Source organism: Grammomys surdaster, unplaced genomic scaffold, assembly GCF_004785775.1.
Source record: "Grammomys surdaster isolate TR1022 unplaced genomic scaffold, NIH_TR_1.0 372, whole genome shotgun sequence".
NCBI classification, from domain to species: Eukaryota; Metazoa; Chordata; class Mammalia; order Rodentia; family Muridae; genus Grammomys; species Grammomys surdaster.
In genome coordinates, this window is record NW_021604791.1 from 2,540,890 (window position 1) to 2,561,666 (window position 20,777).

At 35.3% G+C, this 20,777-nt stretch overlaps 1 protein-coding gene across 1 annotated transcript in view; it reads right to left on the minus strand.

Moving 5' to 3' along the window:
• The window catches only part of Adgrl3 (adhesion G protein-coupled receptor L3), a 444,442-nt gene extending 424,824 nt beyond the window's left edge, over positions 1 to 19,618 (minus strand). The window contains exons 1-2 of the mRNA XM_028780743.1: positions 19,489 to 19,618; positions 598 to 801 (exon numbers count right to left, since the gene is read on the minus strand). Of these exons, the coding sequence (XP_028636576.1) occupies positions 598 to 801; positions 19,489 to 19,543 (259 nt within the window). The 5' untranslated portion in view covers positions 19,544 to 19,618. The remainder of the gene's footprint in view (positions 1 to 597; positions 802 to 19,488) is intronic.
• Positions 19,619 to 20,777: the final 1,159 nt, after the last annotated feature.

Sequence of the window (20,777 nt, forward strand, 5' to 3'; positions counted from 1 at the left end):
CTATGCATAATTTCTTACCAACATACTTTAATCATAATCTTTTCAAAACCTTGTTAGGTTCTATTGATGAGACCTTTTTTCCCCCAAACTAGATGATCAGAAATGTTCACGCTCATCTTTCATAGTCTTAGAAATTTTACAGTTAGTTACAGGTTTTGCTACAAAGGTAATTTGAAGCTTTCAGCCATAATGCAAAATAACATTGCTAACTCAACCTTAACTTCTCTTCCTTTCTTTGTTTTGGTTTTTCTTTTTAGATAGGGTCTCATGTAGCCCAGACTGGCCTGAAAATTCACTACATAGCTTAGGCTTGCCTTGGACACTACTCCTTCAGTCTCCATCTTCACAGTGGTGAGATGACAGGTCCCATCATAACCATACATCTTAAACAAAATATTTCAAAAAAGAAAGTGTGGCTCTCAAGCTGAGTTGGCATGCACTGCTAAAGCAGCTGTTTAGGTCGGCCTTGTGAGAGACAAAGGCCATCAACAACTTACAATGTAAAATGAGAAGAAATGTGCAGAGTTGCTTGGGACTGAACCTCCCATCAGCCCCTGCCCAGCCACCCCAACCCTTTCCCCCTCCGGCCGGCCGCACCTTGGGCTGCAATCTGTGCTCCTGGGGCGCCTGGTCCACGAACTCCTCTGGCAGCTCCACGTGGCCCTTGTCCTCGATGAGCAGTAGAGCGCTCTGCAGCTGGCTGCTGGAGAAGATGTCTGGGAGGGAGAGCGCCTCCTGGGCTGCGCTCAGCGTGTCGCAGTGGAGCAGCAATGGCTGGATGTCTCTCATTGTGTTTGCCACCTGCGGGGACCGCAGGGCGCACCATCAGACCCCTGCTTACTCAGGCCTCAGAGGAGCCCAGTAAAAGCCATCCCCAAGACTGGCCTCTACTGCAGACTCAGGCTTAGGACCAGCCACCCCAAGCCCCACTCAGACAAACCTAGGGCTGAGCAGTGAATTCTTCTGTCCTGTTGATTACAAACACTATCTTCATTACAAAAAAAATACTTCTCAGCCGGTTCCTCACATGATCAGAAAATTAAACATAATTACAGAAACTGAATAAGCTAGTAACCTACAAAATACAAATGTCCTCTATATTTTAATAGTCTCACAGCATTGGGACACATATTATGGGCACTAGCTACCCAAGTGTGAAGTTAGGCATTCTCTATCACCCTCAGTTTTTTACTTAGAAAAGCTTGACAACATAAAGGGGTTTTATTGTTTTGCTGTTTAATCTTGTTTTGTGCTGGTGCAGAGTTAAATGACTGTTTTGTATTTATTTATATGTTTTCTGGTCATTATGCTAACATTTCTGAAAGGTACTGTATTAGGAGCTGTGACAGACATTAATGTGAAAAGATATACACACATTTTTGCCACTTATATACACAGTGATTTATACTGACAAATGTTGCATATTACATAAATGAATAAATATGGAAGACCAGGACAACAATGATAAAAAAATTATACACATATGATATTTAAAAAAATCGACATAACAATCATATATTATATGCTATGAAAAGTAAAACACAGAGCTACCTAAGTACATGACTTCATTATGGTGAATTGATAAACAAGACGCATAATTCTCTACACTAACTGTAATTACTGTACTTAATAAGAAAGATAATGAAATCCACCTGTCAATAGAAAGCAAATGATTTACAGAGCAAAACACCATTCTCTATATATACATTTTTAACCAATACAGGTTCATCTTTAAAGACATATTATTATTCTATATGGCTGACATTGAACAGTGAAGAAAAAACTTTGAAATTCAATGAAGAAAAAAACACTTTGTAGTAATCATCCAATATAAAATTATATAGCAGTATTCTAATACCTTGATATGTGTTACTTGTAAGTTGAGAATAGTGTCCTGTGACTACAACACATAAACTGACACAACCTTTACAGAGAAAAATAAAGTAGTATTAAGAATTAAGAAAGTCCACCTGATGGAAAATTCTAAATATTATGCCTGTAACACTGATATAAAATAATGATTTTCATTTAAAACAGCAAAATATACCACTATTAAAATATATACCAAGACAGTTCAAACAGCATCTTGATCAGCTACACAAATGGAAAGTGTCAAAAAACATGTTTCAATTTCTTTAAGAAACTATGAAAATAAAAATCTCTGCATAATTGCTCCCTGGCATGTTTTACTACATTGACGTGTTTTCTAAATCTGACTTCACAAGCCCTTCTCTTTACCCCCAGTGATAATGAAACCAACTCTGTATATTTTGTGGAATTATCTACAAATACATGTTCCTGAACGTCTTTACAACCACTCTGTGTCGAGAGAACAGTGAAAGTGTGCTCTATAATATGCTATGCTACAAGCTTCTGTTATAATGAAGGCGGAAGATTTTGTGTTCCTTACCAAGTTAACATACAAGCTCATTTGAAATGACTGGAATGTGCACTTGTTTGATTTTATTCATTCGGCATGTAAATATGACGTTTTTGTAACAGGTTGGCTCCTTTTTGACGTTAATGTATAGGAGAGTATGGTGGACCAAGCAGACTTCAAGGGTATGTAGGTGAACCATTAAGGCACACACACCAAGAAGAAAAAGAGATGCCATATAGATATGGCCAGTCCTCAGAAAATATAAATGCAATAAACTAGAAAAGCTATATTAGAAGCTTTAAGAAAGACATTCATGGGGGTAAAACTCCAAGCGAGATTTTAAAAAATAAGATCTGAGCTTACAACAACAATAAAACCATACCAACATATGACAAAAGTCATACAGATCAGAAGTAAAAAGGACTTGGCCTATGGCAGAAGTCTCCTGTGTGGAACTGCCTTGAACTGTTCAGGAGATAGCTCAGCTCCCTCGGGATTTGTAGAAGTCAAGGAGATTGTTTCCCTATGCTAGAGGGTAATCAAACACCAGCTGCGGAGCTCTGTATAGCACAGTCATATGTAAAGTTTCTGTCTAGGATAAATTATTGGGAGGAATGAAAATGACATGACAGGGAGAGATACGAAACAAACAAACAAAAGCCAAAGATTTCCTCTGAAGTAGAGATCAAACAGTCACACGCGCGCACACACAAATACCCCCGCTATTCTACAGCCAACAGAGATGGAGAACTCTCTGTTAATCACAGGTGTTAAAATGCACGTGTGATAGACTCAGCATCAGGTGACAAATCTGATTGTGTCCAGATCTACATAAACATCCTCTCTATACGAACTACAAAGAATTCAGTCCAGAGCTAAGCAAGAAGAAGCAATCAGGGTTCACACAGGAGCCCATGCGCCTGAGGGAAGAGTGTGATCTAACGGAGAGAACAACAACAAAAAAGAGAAAGTAACAGGAAGTTAAAATGGTATGACTCTTAAGCTGGAGGAAATGGGACTCTGGTATACTTGACGCAATATAGTTCACACTTACTTAAATTCATCACTCTTCAGAGTCATCTTAGAGTGGCAGCAATAGCCCCAATTTTAACTTTCATCTTAAAAAAAAGAAATATTGCACATACTACGCTTAAGGTATTGTAGAACATCGAAGGCTATACACACTTCAGGTATAACTATACATCCAATTTGTGCTCCTCAGAACTACTGCACAATCTAATCATCAAACCAACCACCACAGTTAAAGGTCTCTAGAATCTTATACATAGGAAAATTCCTTAACTCACATGCTAGTAATAACCCTTGCTAAAAACCCACCAGCATTAATAGGTTGAAGCTGTAATTAGATGCTTACACTGTCTCTGGGGCACATTCTCATTTGAAGCAGAGAGTTTCCCTGACAAGTAAGGTGATACCTATACTGGACTGGACTCTACTCACTTGTGCAAGTTCTACATAGAGCTTTAAAACACACACACACACACACACACACACACACAAACTAGTTGAAGCAAAGTGGTCTTTGGTACTTGGAGACATGCTTCACATTCTTGGTGTGTTTTTAATTTTTTTCCCCTCTGGAATCTTAAAGAGAACAGGTACTTTTTCTAAGTCTCGATGAAAAATGCCGCCAACATGTGGCACGAACAGGTTTCTATCTTAGCAACCTTCTCTTTTAGCCTTCCCTCTTCTAAATACACATGTGAGACTATAGTTTCTGATGCTTGCATATAAAATTTCAAGATGGCTATCAGATAATATTGCTTCTAGAAGAGGTGATAAGGAAAAGTAAGTGAAGTGTTTGTCTTTGTTTTTGTTTTACCACCACAGAAACATGAATTTCATTCTACTTATTAAAGCGACACATATCTGATGAGTAGTTATTGGTTTAAAATAGTACATCTGTGGTTTTCAAGTTTGAACTGCTTAAGTCATGAATGATATTTAGTATTCATTATAAATCACCAATTTCTTGTTTTATCTCTATTATTTGTCATTTCTTAGGTGAAATGATTGGTTTTTTTTTTTTTTTAGTGCTTTCACCACTAAGGAACTTGCCTTCTGCCTTCCTAGTGGATCACCTCCAGACACTGGATAGAGGAGATATGAAAATTATTAGTATGTAGCATACTGAATTGATGAAATTATACATGCCATGTCTGTGTTTAGCCTGTCAATCGAAGGATGACTTCCTAAGACAGTTTCATGGGGCTGTTTGCATGTGGACAGAAATCAAAAGAAACAAAAGAAAATTATAAGTAAGTATTAAAGAAATAAATTGCTTTTGAAAGTGGTGCTGGCATTTCATATTACATGGAGACTATACAATTGAAGTAAGCACGAGAGGGAAATGTGGTGTACAATTGTGTCATGCTAGCAACTGAGAGAAGAAATCAGGAAGGTCATGACTTCATGATCAGATCAGATTACATGGAAAGGATCTTTTCCAAAATAATTAGAAAGAGGGGAATGAAAAAGGAAGGAAGCATGATCAGTGGGAAAGATGGACAGGAAATATGAGAATTCAGTGTAATACATGTTCACACATCAGCAATGACTTGTGAGATACATGCAAGCAACGCAATGCACAAAGAGCAGTTTGTAGTATACATGTAGGAATATGTACGTATATACAAATGCATATGTGCATGTAACAACCATTAGTGAAAACTCTCTGCCATGAGCTTGAAAAAGAATACAGAAGTATGTCTGGGAGGGTATGTTGTGAGGAAACGAGAGGAGTGTGTATGTGTGATATAATTATGACTCCAAAAATAAAACAAATAAAAAATTTTGAACAGATATCCATTGTTTCCAAAGAAGTGCGATCATTTCAGCTTTTTTTTCCTTCTCGGTATAGCTAATTACTTAGTTGCTTCTTCTAAACAAATTTTGATCTTTAACATGAGCTTGCAGCCCAAATAAAACAATAGGCTGTACTGCAACGGTTATGATACTTCTGAGAGGACTTCAAAGGCTTTAAGATATGAGAGACTCCCAGAGCTCAGGGTGAACCAGCTTTCCAAAACTAAGGATACCTCGTGAGTCGTTTGCTTCTGGCTGTACTTTATAGTGTCCTTTTATTCATTAATTATGAGTCATATAGAATTTATAGTGTATGCTAATACAGCTATCATGGCAACCTGTATACTCTTTGTCCCTCATCACCGTCTCCTGGAAGTACCACGTATGAACTCTCTACCCCTCTAACCCTTTCTTCAAACTATCTGCTTATAGGAAATCTGCCTACTCGTCAAACTTCTCATTGCATACTGGTTTCCAGTTTCAGTTTTCCCACAAATCCTCCAGGTGTTCACTATGTATCTTAAAGCATCATCAAAAGTCCTCATATTTTCTCCTACTTTCTTCTAAAATTTCCTTTCATCATGTAATAATTAGATCCTTAAGGTTCAAGAAAAAAATAAATAAAGCCTGCTCCCTCCCTAAACTAAACTAGAAGGCTTCTGGTTATAAATGCTACTATTTCCATCAAGTGCCAGCTCAACCTCAGAACACTGTTTTCATTGTTTCCATTTTAGTTGAGCCCAAAGGTCCACAGAATGAAGCAAGGAAGTATGAACATGTCATAGAAGTGCCTCGGAAAGAAGCTTGTAAGAAAGCATTGTGAGATCTTGGCTTGAATTTCCACTCAGTTGACCATCTGACAGTATCACTGCATCTCTATTGTGATGAGTTTGGTTCATTTTTGTTTTAACCTTACAATTGCACAAAATAATGGTATTTTTTGCATTTGACAACTCGTTAAGAATAGTCACTAAACTAGTCGGAGCAGTACTGTATAGCTAATGGGAAATCGCTTACTGAATATTATAAAGTATACTTTGAAGTAGATGGAATAGCAATAGTTACTTGATCCTGAATTTTCCTCTTTCTCCCCCCAGTCCCATGGGTTTTGCTTTCATTTCTTTTGTCATCTCTTGTAACCTGAAAGATATTTGTTCCCCAGAATCATAGTATTACCCATATGAGGGATTAATGTTTCCTCATTTCTTTCTAAAATGTATGTAATTGCTACATAATTTCTCTATGGGTCTCATAGTAATATCCAAAATTAATCACAAAAGCTTCAACATAACCACGTGACTAAAGATGCCCAAAGTGGAAATTACTTCTGACATGGAAAAAACCTATATTCTTAAAGAAAAGAGTACAGTCATGATGACTTGTCCTGAGTTGTAAGATGAAGCAAGTTTTATAGCAATCCTGAGTGAGCATATGCCTGTCTAACTTACTGGATTCTCTCTCTAGATGGAATCATTCCATACATATAGATACACTCTGTGTGGTGAAACCAACCATTTGTCTTTCAGGCTCATTTCCTGACACTTCTCAATAACTTAGCTTTTGATCATGAAATGAAATAAAATAAGTTGCAGAAGCTGTGTAAGACAGGAAAGTAGTGGCAAGGTCACATGCTCCTCTGCAAATGAAGCTAAAGACAAAATTGTTTTGAGGTGCTGGAAGCTAACTTTTAGAAACTATTTTTAGAATTTATTCTCTATTATTAGATCCTTATACAATAAGATATGTAAATAGGAGAATTATGACTTATTATATTGACTGTCTAAATTGTAATGCTACAATACAAGCCTTAAACTTTTGTGAACAGGAGTAAGTAGTCAAATTTTGTTAATGATTTTCATTTATAAATTTTGCTTTTCCCCCAAAGACAGATTTATTTTCATTCAAATCAAACGAAAATGCTTATTACGTATCTTACTCATTAAAGGAATGGCATCTAACTGTAAATGTTTCTTTTCCAACTAAAAACACCTGCTCTTTGCAAACAAAACACAGATTGTGAATCAAAGTGAAAAAACCCTTAAGTGTTGGAATGTTTTTTCCTCTAGAATCCGGACTCCTTTCATCTGCTACCCTCTTCAGGAATATTAATTTTTAATGCAATGGAAGCTGAGCTGAGTGTCACCATTTCTCTAAAGTTCTGGGCAGCTATGGTATGGGGTCCTCTTCTTCAATTGTACCAGTATATAGCCTTGATGTGTGGGCAAAATGAGCAGAAACAATGCGTATATTCACAGACACAGTCTTGTTAGTCAGTTCTGCCTCTCTTTGTTAAGTTAATCAAGACTGGCATCTCTGAGACTAGTTGAGAAGAATACAGATATCGTCATCATCCCTTTTTTTTTCACCTTAGGGTAGCAAGAGATTTTCGTCACCTGCATCTCACCACCCATTGTCAGTGCAAACACAAAACAGAGTGTCTAAATGCCAGTTAACACCATGAACAGATATGCTAACAAGCTCAAATGTCACACGGATTGATTAAGTCATGTGAGTGGCACATTTTTATTGTCATTATAATTGGACACCTACTTTTAAAAATTGATTCACATTTGATATGTATACACACACACACACACACACACACACACACACACACACACACACACACACGTTGCAGGAGCTCAATGCAAGGCTCCTAACATTAACCCACAACCTATACAGAAGAGCTATTACTGTGATTCCAAGTACCAACCCTTGTGAAGAATCTGAATGGCCACTTTCAAGCTATTGTGTAGGGTTCCTTGGGTGGGGGAGCTCCATATCAGCCTGTTGCTTCAAATTTTACCTACAGTATAAAGGCATTTGCTCTTAAGTTTTGCATGGTATCACCAATGTCACTATTGGATGTAGGGGGAAAAGGGGACCAAAAAATGATGACTGTTAAATAGTATCATTGTTGACTTTTAAAGAGAGATCCAGTAAAGAGTACTCTTGATCTAATTCGGGTAATATTTATAACTGCTATTTCTGTGGTGCCTCTAACAGCTCGGAGAGAATTGGCAGCGTGTGAAACCAGACTGCGCGTTCTTTTTATAAGTACGGGAGGTTTTTTTTTTTTCCCCACCTACATGATTTAATTGTATCTGGATCATTTTTTTCTCCTGTCATCTGTTATTCTCTGATGCAACAACAAAATCAATCTGTTTTAAAGTCATCTAAGTCCAAGAGAAAAAGAATGAAACACTGCGGAATACCACTGTAATGTTTTCATAGTGTTTTCTTTTTATTTGATCAATTCAATGATCTCTCAAATTCAGTTGATTGAATTCAGCCCTATTAAGTTCCTATATGGCTAATGATATCAAAATGAGACTACAGCTGCCACTTGCTATTCGATGTCCTCAAAATAGGAAGAAGAGTGAAGACAGGAACTTTTATTGGACCTACAGTCTAATTAAAAGCCACAGCTTCGTAATCTGAATAGCTTTTCAACACACTTTAGGACTGTTCCAAATGCTGAGGTAAGCTTAAGACGTTCATTAGTAACTCATTAAAGACTTAGCTACAGTCCAGTGGGTGAGTCTTGAATATAGCGGTGGGATGAATGTATGTGCAAATGTGTAGACACATAATTAAGAGAAATTGTCACATTAAGGGATTAAGAGTATACAATGTCGTCTTTGGAAAATGCTGTTGAAAGCAAGTGACCCCAGGATGCAGTTGTATTTTAAATTTTGCTTACTTTCCAAGTCATTTGTTTTTCCTTTTAATTCCTAAAGGTATTTTTTAATGAGCTCATTCTCTCAGGATTAAATGCATAGGGTTCTGTGTCAGGCCATTTCTATACATCATTTTATTTAGTCTTCAGACTACAACAGGGTTGTCCTAATTACCCCTTTAACAAATAAAAGTGCTGTGATTTATGCTGGTTCGGATACTGTATCTTGGACACAGTGGAATCTGACCCAGAGTCTGTCTAAAGCTAGTGAGCTTCAGATACCATTCAACAGAACACTGCAAATTGCAACAGGAAACCAGCTTAGATTAGCCAATACATAAGCTTTATTTTGAGGCTTCCTATAAGCTGTAAATAGTCTGATATCTTTCCTGGTTCCATAAAGGAGGGGAGCAAGTCAGAGCCAGCATTTGTTAGCCGCATATTATCTTTAGCTCTCATTCCCTTTTTCCCCGAGGTAATGTTTTTCATATATGTTAAACACAACAGGCTGAAATCATATGAGCGCCCTGTAATCACTCCATCCCCAGGCTCGTATCTCAGCGTTTCTGCTGGATCCCCTCTCTTTGCTAATTTGTACACTGACAGGTGCAAGGTGGCACAAAAGGACACTAATGTACAATAAGTCGCTTTGGTGGAAAAACATAAAATTATGAATTTTCCTAATTTTCTTGAGATGAACGAAAAGAGATACTGTCACAATTTCAACATGTAGTATCAGCTACAGGGTTTGCATTCATGGAGCTGTAGATGCTGTCTTGTTTACTTTGCTTCTCTCTCCTTGTGTGTCTCTCTGTTTTCAGGTTTTCCCTCTATTTTTCTCAGACTCCCCTACTCTTCCTTTTACTTCATCAACATCATACCTGAACGTAGAGAAGTATGCTCGCTCTGCCATGATATCCTGTCTCACTTGTACCCGAAGCAATAGATCCAACCAAATCTATATTGAATCCTCTGAGCTAAAATAAATCCTTTTTCCTGTATAGTTTCTGTTTCAGGTATTAGTCACAGCCACAGAAACATGAGGGAATTCAATCAGTTGCAAGACATGGTAGAGGAAAAAAGTCTATGGAAATAAGATTGTTAACTTAATGGATATAATCCTACTTTAAAATTATGGGTAATTAAAATTCTAAGTAACTAAAGACAAGATTTTGAAAATCAAGAAGGAACATCAGGATATAATGGCAGAGCGAGCATTTAGTCTCTGGCAAAAGAAACTTTTGGGGACATGGAGATAAACATTCAGTGTTACTCGACATTTTCCTAGGAAAGAGGAATTGAAAAGTAGGTAACAATCAATGTACTATCTCACAGGACATGACTCCTCATAATGAAACTTCAATAGCTGCCGATTTAAACTTTGTCATCACAAGAGTATTCTTAAATGATGAATTCTCTTAAGAGTCAGCTACATAAGTAAAACTGGAGGACAGAAAACTATGCAGAATTCAAAATACATTAAAATTATTAGGACACAATTGCTTCTCTGTAAGCAGAAACTCTCAGAATAGTTTTAAAAACACATTAAACTTGTATCTTCTGTAATGGAAATATCATGTGTTCTCTTTTAAAAATTATGTCTACTAAAACATTTATGATTTAATGATAAAGAAAAACAACTTATAATTAAGAAATCAGTAATTATTTTTGCAACAAGCATTTGAGAAGCAGTTACATATCATAACTGCTGTGTCTCTACCAGATGTGTTAAGTAAGAACTGTACAAGACCTACAGACAAGAAAACCCATATGAACATATACCTGTTGTTAGTCCTGTTGGTGGTCCTTCAAAATGCTAGACAAAAGTATCAGATGGCTCATTATTTCCATTCCTACATATATGCCAGATAGAAATGAAAAGACACCCAAATAAAGCATGCTACAAGAATGTTCAGGCAGCATGACAGTAAGCAGCCAAGGAATGGAAACAATTTACATCACTACCAGCTGACATGTGCACTGTAGTGTATGCCTACGTGGAGTATTATTATGAAATAAAAATAATTAAGTAATTATACATGCTAAATATGAGAAACTTTGAAGGGGCCGGGGGGGAGGGGAAACAATGACAAAGGACATGAATTATCACGAGCAATTTATATGAAGAGTCTGGGAAAGATGAACCCATTGGAAGACAAAATAGGTTTTCTGGCTCCCAGGGTCAAAAGATAAGAGACATGAGGATGAGTTCATCAGGCAAGAATTTCTTTTTGAAGTGCTTTTGATAACAAGATAAAAACCAACTTAGACAACTGAGGTATCATTTAAATATGTATACTGAACTTTAAGTTAGCTAGTGCTGGAGTATATAAAATATACTCAAGAAAAACAAATCGCCTTGTGCTATGCATTTTTGAAAGGGATTATGATATTAACTATGTCCAGGTTTTAAAAAGTATATTCTTTTTCATGAACTGTTGTCTTACTTCTTTATCATGAAAGCTCTATATTTGAAAAAAAAAAAACATAGTCATGACTCTGAGACAGCTTTCTTTCATAGAAATGGGAGTAGAAGTTAAGACCAACTAAGTCTATGCAAATCCATTCAGACTGTCCATCAGATCCTTTCTTCACAAGACTTCTCCGCCCTCCCAATGAACTGTTTCAACACTCATTTTCACAGTAGTGTTTTGGAACTGTTGTGCCACCAAATGGGGTCTTCCCATAATAGCCAGTAGTTTTTGCCCTCAAGACACTTCAGAATATTCTTGGAAGGCTTAGAAGGAAGGAAAGTCTTCTTCAATCAGAAGACTGCACACTGTTGTGGGCATGGAGACCTGCGTAGATTCTCACAAGCCAAGTGGGAATGATTTTGGTGATCTCTATTTGTATCTTATCTCTAAGGAGGTGGAGATACATGGGACTTTGAGGTGTCAGCTCAGCCAACTTGGTGAGCCCCTTGTCATTTAGAGACCCTATCTAAAACTGGAATAAATTCAACAAGAAAACACACCAGAGCAAAGGCAACCACTCACACATGGAGACACACACACACACACACACACACACACACATGAGGGTGTACTTTAAAAGCTGTTATTAGTTTGGAATGCAGTACATACATAGCCTGATTCAAGCAACATGTTTGTTAGTTTTTGTTTTAATGAAGGTAAAGTGAGATCACTGAAAGATATATTGTTTCAGAAAATTTATATTATATAACTAAGAAAAACATTCTCCCTGCAATTATCAACTTGAACCTCATTTGATCAGACTGTTCTTAGGTATTTGATTTTCTAGGTGCCTATTCATAACTTTATGATTAGCTCAGTTTTATGGGTCTGAAGTTCACAACTTATAAACCTGCTGACTCTGAAGATTCTATTTTAAGTACTCCATATTCTCTGCCTAGAAAGATATTTTGTATACAGTCAGGCAAATACATTACTGTTTGTCTTTGGTGGCTACTAATTTATTATTTATTTAAAATTTTACATATGTGATATAATTTGTGCTGGGTATAGCCAAATATGCACATGTGAGACTTTATATGAAATTAAGCTTACATAAGCTAATATATGAAAAAAAATCTGATAGAATGATTGGAAAACATTTAATGATTTCAAGCTTTTCTTTACCTGCCTGGTTTATAATTACAAACGAATTAAAATTTTTTTTTCATTTGGGTTACTGACTTTTACTATCCTGAAAGTTCTTCAATGACAGGTTTTTTTTCCTGTTTGCACACACACGAGTGTGTGTGTGTGTGTGTGTGTGTGTGTGTGTGTGTGTGTGTGTATGTGTTATAAAAATAGTAAGGTCTCCCATTAATTCTGAGGAAAATGTTCTATATTCCTCCTCACCCTATTTATCATTTATTTTGCTATATAGTCTCATGGGGACAGGCTGGCCTCAAGTTCACTATGCAGCTGTGCGTTACCTTGAACTTCTGATTGCTCTTGTCTCTACTTCTGGACTCTTGAGATTACAGGCATGTTCTACCAACTCCATGTATTACGTGATCTTAGCACTGAACCCAAGGCCTTGTGCATACTAAGAAGCACTCTACCCTCTAAGTTACATCCCAGCCCCACGTGTAGTATCTTGACTTTTCTGAATACTTCATTATACTGCAGAAAATAATATTGTAATGTTGAATATTTGTTTTTGTACCCCTTATGTTTTATTTGTCATTATAACAGGCCAAATTTGTGAACCATTTTACACACATGGTAGTGACCAGAGCAAAACTGTAGTTTTCGTGCACTAAAATTCTTCTAAGGCATTCATTAGCCTGTAAAATGGTAACTATTTTAATTTTTCAAATTTTATCTGGTCTAAGGTATACACAACTATGTATCTTTATAATGCTAGTTATAATAGTAATATGGCTATGTTTTTCAGTACTAAGCCATAAGGTTTGAACTAAAAAGGTCATAGAATAACGTTAATTTTTGACATAAGACCAAATGTGTAAGATTTAATGTTAATTTAAAATGTGCAATATAGACAAAATATTCTAATTAAATATACTTTCACCCATGACTACATCAAAACACCTAAGAGTACTTATTGCTATGTCAAGGGATAAGATTTTGTATTCACTCCCACCGCCCACCCCCCAAATGAAACACAAATAAATAACATGACTATTGTCTTGGATGTTACTGATCATATTCACACAAAATATGTGTTCATAAAACAGAAAGCTAATCAAAAGTCATTATTCCTGTTTTTGTGTGAAGAACTTTGATTACTCTGAAAGTGCAGTTAATGTTTTTCTCATAGAGATTCTCAAGTAGACTAGCTTACCTAACAGAACACTTTATACTTTCAATAAGTTTTCTTTTACAAAAATGTAAACAAAGAAAAATCCCACCCCACTATTTCCAGCACTTCGACAAAATTTTAGTTAAAACAGAGTAAGTAAAATAAAACTGCAATTAAAAGTGAAATATAAAGTTTAACCTAGGTTTATCAGTTAAAAACCTGGAAACAGAAGAAATTCCCTCTTCTTTTGAATGCTGCCTTCCTGTGACTGATTACATAATTATACAAATGCCCCTCCCAAATTAGGGCACTGTTGCTATTATATATCAACTATTTTATTGGCTGCTAAGAGATACTTTGCCAATCAGAAAGGTATGCAATATGTAATATGGCTGCTTACATCAAATTGCAAATGTGAGCAGCATTCTAATACTGAAAATTGAAAAAGAATAGCAGCCTAAAGAAGAGGGAACCAACGACTATTATATATTAAAATATTTTATAATTTAGTCAACATTAAGTATTCCATTGCTGTCATTTTCCAGCCTAAGAGATATTAAGATATATTTCAATACCACAAAGTTGTCATAATATCTAAAATGTGAATCTAAGAGAGTGCTATTTTGTATTTAACATGTACATGTTCCTTATAGATTATCACTACAGAAAAACCACGTATAACACAGTCCCAGGTACAAATGCAGATGGAATAAAGTCTTTTCAATTGTGAAACTCCACATAGGAAGTTTTAAATAAACTGCTATAAACAAAACATGGTGTTAGCATCATACCAATATTTAACACTTTGGTATTATAGAAATTATAGTGACTTACAATGTATATATTTTGAAATTCTTTTAAAAATGACTTCTATGGATTATATTGGATGCATTAGCATTGCCCTCACATACCAATATCATTACATACACTTTTGTGTACAATGGATTTGACTATAAAGTACTTTTGCTACTCTTACAAATCACCTGGGCTGGCAATATAAATATTTCAAGGACTACTAGCTTCTAAAAATAGCAAAGTGAAGTAGAGCTCAGAAGTCAACCTGACACCTTCACAAAATAAGACATATCTTCATAGAAAAAATGCAAAGCAAAGTATATAGTAAAATGTAATTTGGGCATGTCAAATTTGTACTATTATAGTAATTTTAAAATGTATAAATTAATAGAAGCACTATAATATTAAGTAGCATACACCTATAGAATTTATTTTTATATAAAAAAGATATAAAATTTAAGTGACTATATACACAGTGGATCACTATTTTGTTCTTATTAAGCACTGTTCATTATAAGTAACTTAGGCATAATGTAACACATTAGCCCACAAAATCCATAAATATATAGCTCGAGATTTTATGTTAATCAACAATAAATAGATTTGCAGGATAAAAATATGCATAAGATGCATCTAAAGTTTTAAATCTTTTTTTCTCTCTTCGAAGATCCTATAAAAACAATTTCCCATTCATCATGCTAGGCTGATTGATCACATTTTCCATCTTCTTGGTGGTGAGTCAGTATAATTATAAGGAAAGTCTGAATAAATTGGCGAGTAGCTAAAATATCTTAACACCAAGGTCCCCTTTTGAAACCTCAAACCATTGGCACTTGAAAGTAGTTACAGACCAGGACACGATAGCCACTTTAAGGTCTCCCATTAGACTTTGATGTGCTCTAACTGTCAATCAGAAGGAATTCCAGGAGCTAGGGGTAGCGGTACAATCCTGTAATCTACATTACTGGAAAAGCTGTGGCAAAGGGATTGCAAATTCCTGTGCAATTCATACTCTGTCTCAAAGCACACTGTAAAGTGCTGAGGACCTGGTGTGTACTTCATTGACTTCACGAAAAATAAGGCATAGGAAAATGATGGAAGATTTATGAGATGAACATTACTATGCCTGTCCAGATCACTGAAGACCTAGAGGTATGATCAGTGTGCTCAATGCCCTGGTTCATTCTCACTCTGAAAAAGCCCAAGCCACCCACATTACTGCTAGTTTTGATTCTCCAACTTTCCTTTCTCTGGACTACATCTAGAAAATGACACAAAATAGACTTATTTTGATGCAATCCTTGAAAAGCCAAAAATTTTACATCACTTTTCAACTTCTTTCAGTCTTGCACTAGGACAGATATAAGTCTGATGGCTCTTGAGGAAGGGGACAATCATGGAAAACAGAAAAGGAGAAATACAGAGGTGCACAGAGACACAGACTGTGGACAGATAACATATAACCAGCGACAGTTACTATTTGCAGTTGCATATATAAAAACATGTACAATGTGTATGCACTGATTATTTTTGTCTCCCTGTAAAAACATTGGCCAGACAATGTGAAGCATGGGAAGAATAGTCAACTAAGATCAATAGTATTAAGGAATAGTTTTTTATCTTAGTTCCTAATTTTATCTACGTATAGATCACACAAAAATGACCCATTGACAATTACTTGTCACTAATTCAAGAAGTGATATATGTATCTCTACACATTGGTAATATTTTTATCTAGATAATAACAGTAATATAATAGTTTTGTGTGTATGTAAATATTTTAGAATTTCATACAAACCTTGAATCACAAGGTTCAAGTCAGTAAGTTTTTTGTTTGTTGTTTGATTGTTTTCCCAAGACTCAGGTAAATGGCAAGGATAATTGTGCACAATGCTTGCTTACTGCTTATAAGTTTAGACTGACTTCAAGGTAAATAAGACATAGAAAAATGATAGAAGATTTATGAAATGCCTACCACTACACTGGGAGGTATGCGTTTACTATTTATCTGCTCCTAAATATAATCCTGCAAGAATTTTCATCTTCTAGATGAAAGCTAGGTTTACAGATTTTTAAGATTCTTTAAAGCTGCTGAATGGCAGACATACAAATCTGTACATCTCTATCTCTGTATCTTTAGCACTGAGCACAGTCTTTATGTGATAATTGATATCAACTAGTTTGCTGAGAAGGGTAACAGAGCTAGTAAGTGGCAGAGCTGATTTTTTTCAATATTTATTACTGACTTTAGAAACCTAATCACTCAGCTCTCAGAATATAGACAGCCAGGTGAGTGAAATGTCAGCCTCACTTGCTCTCACATTTCCAAGATATCACATGTTATGAGGAGTTCCTTGATTGAAACTGGGTGCAGCTGGCAGCAGGACCTGCGCCAATGAAGAAGATCCTTGTTCAGAATTTCCTTGTGGAGGTTCATACCAGTAGAGGTAATTTGCCACTCAGCACTTCCATAAAATTTATATCAAATGACAATGATAATAACAGGTTATGGTAACAAAGCCATGGAAGTGCTGTGAGGAAGACCAGAACCAAATAATCTTATGTTTGTGGTCATAGAAACAGTAGGCATTACAACTGATTATTTGCTCTGAAGACGGGACTTCCAATCAAGTTACTATTGAGAAAAGTGGATTCCATTTTTCTAAAAGGCAATTTCACTGGACATCAGAAGGGTAAAGAGGAGGTACCATGAATGAACATGTTTGGGGGAGAAAAATAGATTTTACTAAGTAACAGACATTTTAGTTCTACCATTTGATGGTTCAAATTATTTGTTGAGCCTGGGTTGGCAGGAACACTAATAATTTCTGTTCTGTTACATTTGAGCTCTAATAATTGGTTTATCTCTCTATCTGTGAACAATCTGGACATCAAAGCTGATCATTAAAGCTATTTCTTTTCTGCAAAGTTAGGAAGGGCATCACATAAGATTATCCTTGGAATACCTCAATATTACTTGGGCTGCTATGGATAACCAACATTAAGGTGATTTAGGTAGTCTAAATATAAGACAAGATAAATTTTGTTGTTCTTACAAACATTAAGTAAGTTAACTAACAATGTTTAAAGATGTTTATTACTCAGAGAGTTTCTGATATCCTTTCTCTGTCTTTCTCTGCCTATCTCTTCTCTGTCTGTCTGTCTGTCTGTCTGTCTGTCTGTCTGTCTCTCTCTCTCTCTGTCTCTCTGTCTCTCTGTCTCTCTTTCTCACTGTATGTGTGTTTGTTTGCCTAAGTACTCACTCATATAATAGGCCCCAAAACAAAGACTCAACCAATGGCTTGTCCATGTATAAGGATAACTAGTACGTAGGAGGTATATGTTTTAAAAAAATTAAAAATATTAATTATTAAATGATGACATCCATTATATCACTATTTCTGCTATTTTAACCAACCTCTAACCCAGTAATTTTACAGTGTCTTTTTGAATATGAATTTGTGTATATTAATATATGTACAATTATAATTTTTCTGAATACCAATATTAAATTAATCACCTCTCATGATCAGCTAATTCCACACTAATATAATTGCTAAAGCAAAAATAAAATTGTGGGTTAGACATGATGTTAAAGGGAATTAATGTATAAACATTTGTTCTGCGGAGGTTGGCTACTTTATATACGTTGTTTATTTAATCCTCAAAATAATATAAGAAGTATTTTTGAGTTTTAAGTAAAAGGTATAAGCTAAATGACTTTATATGTGTGGATAATTTTAAATCTTAATATTTATCACCAAATGTTAAGACTATAAGAGCTGCATCAATACCTGGATTAAGAAAGCACTAAGAAGTGATTGATAAATCTCCTTCTTTAAAACAAAGTGTTTCTCTGAAGATTTTACTTGCAAGTTAAAAGCTATTTCTGCCTTTTAAAGACTTGTTAGAGCTGAGTATACCAAATGCATTAACTTTAGAGGAACATTTGAAAAAACACAGAAGTTATTTATCCTATTTACACAGAGAATGCATGCTATTTACGCAATGAATGCATGCTCCAGTTTAGGAACACGGGCTAGACTCAGAGACATTGTAGTTACAATGGATTGCAATGGGCTAGTTAAAAACCCCAAGTAGCTAATTCTTTTCAGGGGCTCACTACGCTGTAGTGTTCAGATACCCCCTAAGCAGTGACACACAAAGCTGTGTCCTTTCCCTTTGCTGTAAGAACCATGAGACTATAGAGAGATTAACACTTTCATTTTAATATAAAACCCATGTTAGGAGAAAACTTTAAACTGTAAAAGGGAACCTATGTGAAACTTCAAATTTTAGTTTAGCATCTAGTGAAACTCAACAAATATTAAATTGTAAGTTGGACAAAATATAGGTTACCTTCCCATGTTGAACAAATACTTAATCTAGAATAATTTTTTTTAAATGTACATATTTTCTTAATTCTCATAGTGAGGCAACTACCAGCAATACTACAGGAACAATGGAATATAATCCACTATGAGTTTAATCAATACTTTCTGTAAAATTACCTTTTTGTGAAAGTTGGCATGTTATTCGCTTTATATTTAAGAAGGTATGTGTGTAATGAGAACGACATGTTTCTAGAGAGATCACAGTTTGCATTTTTTGTATTAAAGTTTGTACACAGTAATAAATACCAATCAAAAAGAAAGGCTCGCTTCTGATGGGAAAGCAAATTCTGCTCTCCCTCAGATGCTGATTTTCCTCCATAATAATCTCTTAAGTATGAAAAATGCAAACTAAATATATACTAATTGTGTTATTAATGATCCCAGGTGAGTTTTTCTGTATCTTGGTAAATCAAAGCATAAAATATTCAGGGGCTCTATTTAAAATGAAAAAGAAAAGTAGACAAATCTTTTAGGTTGTTTTCATATTTCAGTGGGGTCTTTAAGAACTCCTACTGGAAAGCTTGTAAATGTATAGCTCAGAGTATATATTTTGGTCCTTACTGATAGCAACATTAGGTAAAAAAAAGCTACACCATCTCAAGGAGAAGGTTTCAAACAAAGGATCTGTTATGAGTAAACGTGACTAACATACTAACTAACCATGAGAAGTCAACAGAACTTACCATGAACTACAGATGCTAAAAGCACCGTGAGGATGAGCAGCTGTGGTAGCCACATGGCTGTGTTCTTGAAGGAGAATGTCTCAGAAATGGCTGTTCTGAAGTGAAACCAAATCAATATACTTTTGGCTCCTCTTCTGATTTCCAATATCAATGATTAAAAACCAAACACAAAAAAAAGAAAGAAAAATTCCTCAAAAATAAACACTGATATCCCAAGTCAGACACCTGTAAAACAGAACAAAAGAAACAAAAAGGAAGAAAGAAAGAAAGGTTAGGTTAAGTAATGAAGAGACTCACATGTTAGTTTCTTGAGTAATTTTTGTATTTTGTATCTAAAACATATTTCCCTCTTTTTCATTTTGATGAGCAGAGACATCATGAACAAAATGAATAAGCAATCTGAACGGCATCAATTTTGAATTTATTACCAGTTTATATCCCAGCCTCAAGCTTGTGTGAAATAATTCTGTCTCTATTGGACAAATTAATTTCAATATTCTACTGTTAATATGCAAATCCAGATTTAGGGGGCTTGATTTGTACAAATATTTTCCCCAAATAAAATATTTACTTAGTATTAGAATAACTATTTTCACTTATCACCATTTGTGTAGATTGCTTTTAAAAATAAGAGTTTTGAAATTCTAAATATTGAGTACAAGATTTAAAATATTTCTATAAGCTCATTGATTCAATATTTATGTTTTTATTAGAAAAAACTCTTTACACTTTATTGTCTAATACTTCAATACTGATAATCAAGTTGAAGTACTATCTAAATCACAATTTCGATGACTCGATACCTAAAACTGTATTCTCTTTATGTCATTCTAAACACTCTATGGTATTGTTATTGGTGCTTTTTGGTTTGGTTTTGCTTTGCTTTGTTTTTTGTGACAAGGCCTTAGGTTACTTAGCCTGACCTCAAAATGGATGGCCTTGAGCCCTTGATCTTTCAGACTCTACCTTCAAGGGAGCATAGGCAACCTCATCAAGTAAAAATTAAAATAAAATAGAATAAACAACTAGACATCCAATGAATTGGTAAAGCTCAGCATAATTACTTTGTCCAACCAACTCACCTAATAGAGAGCACTGGACACTTTTGAAGTACCCAAGTAACTGTTTCCTATACCTCTAGACAATGTGGGGTCCTGCAAAAGATGTTCACTGTGTATTTAGGACACTAAAACTTTAAACCACTTTGTCAAACTGGTCTCTTGTGATTCTCTCTCTCTCTCTTTTTTAATGTTTGCCCAGATTTACGTGAAAAAAATCAGAAATATCGA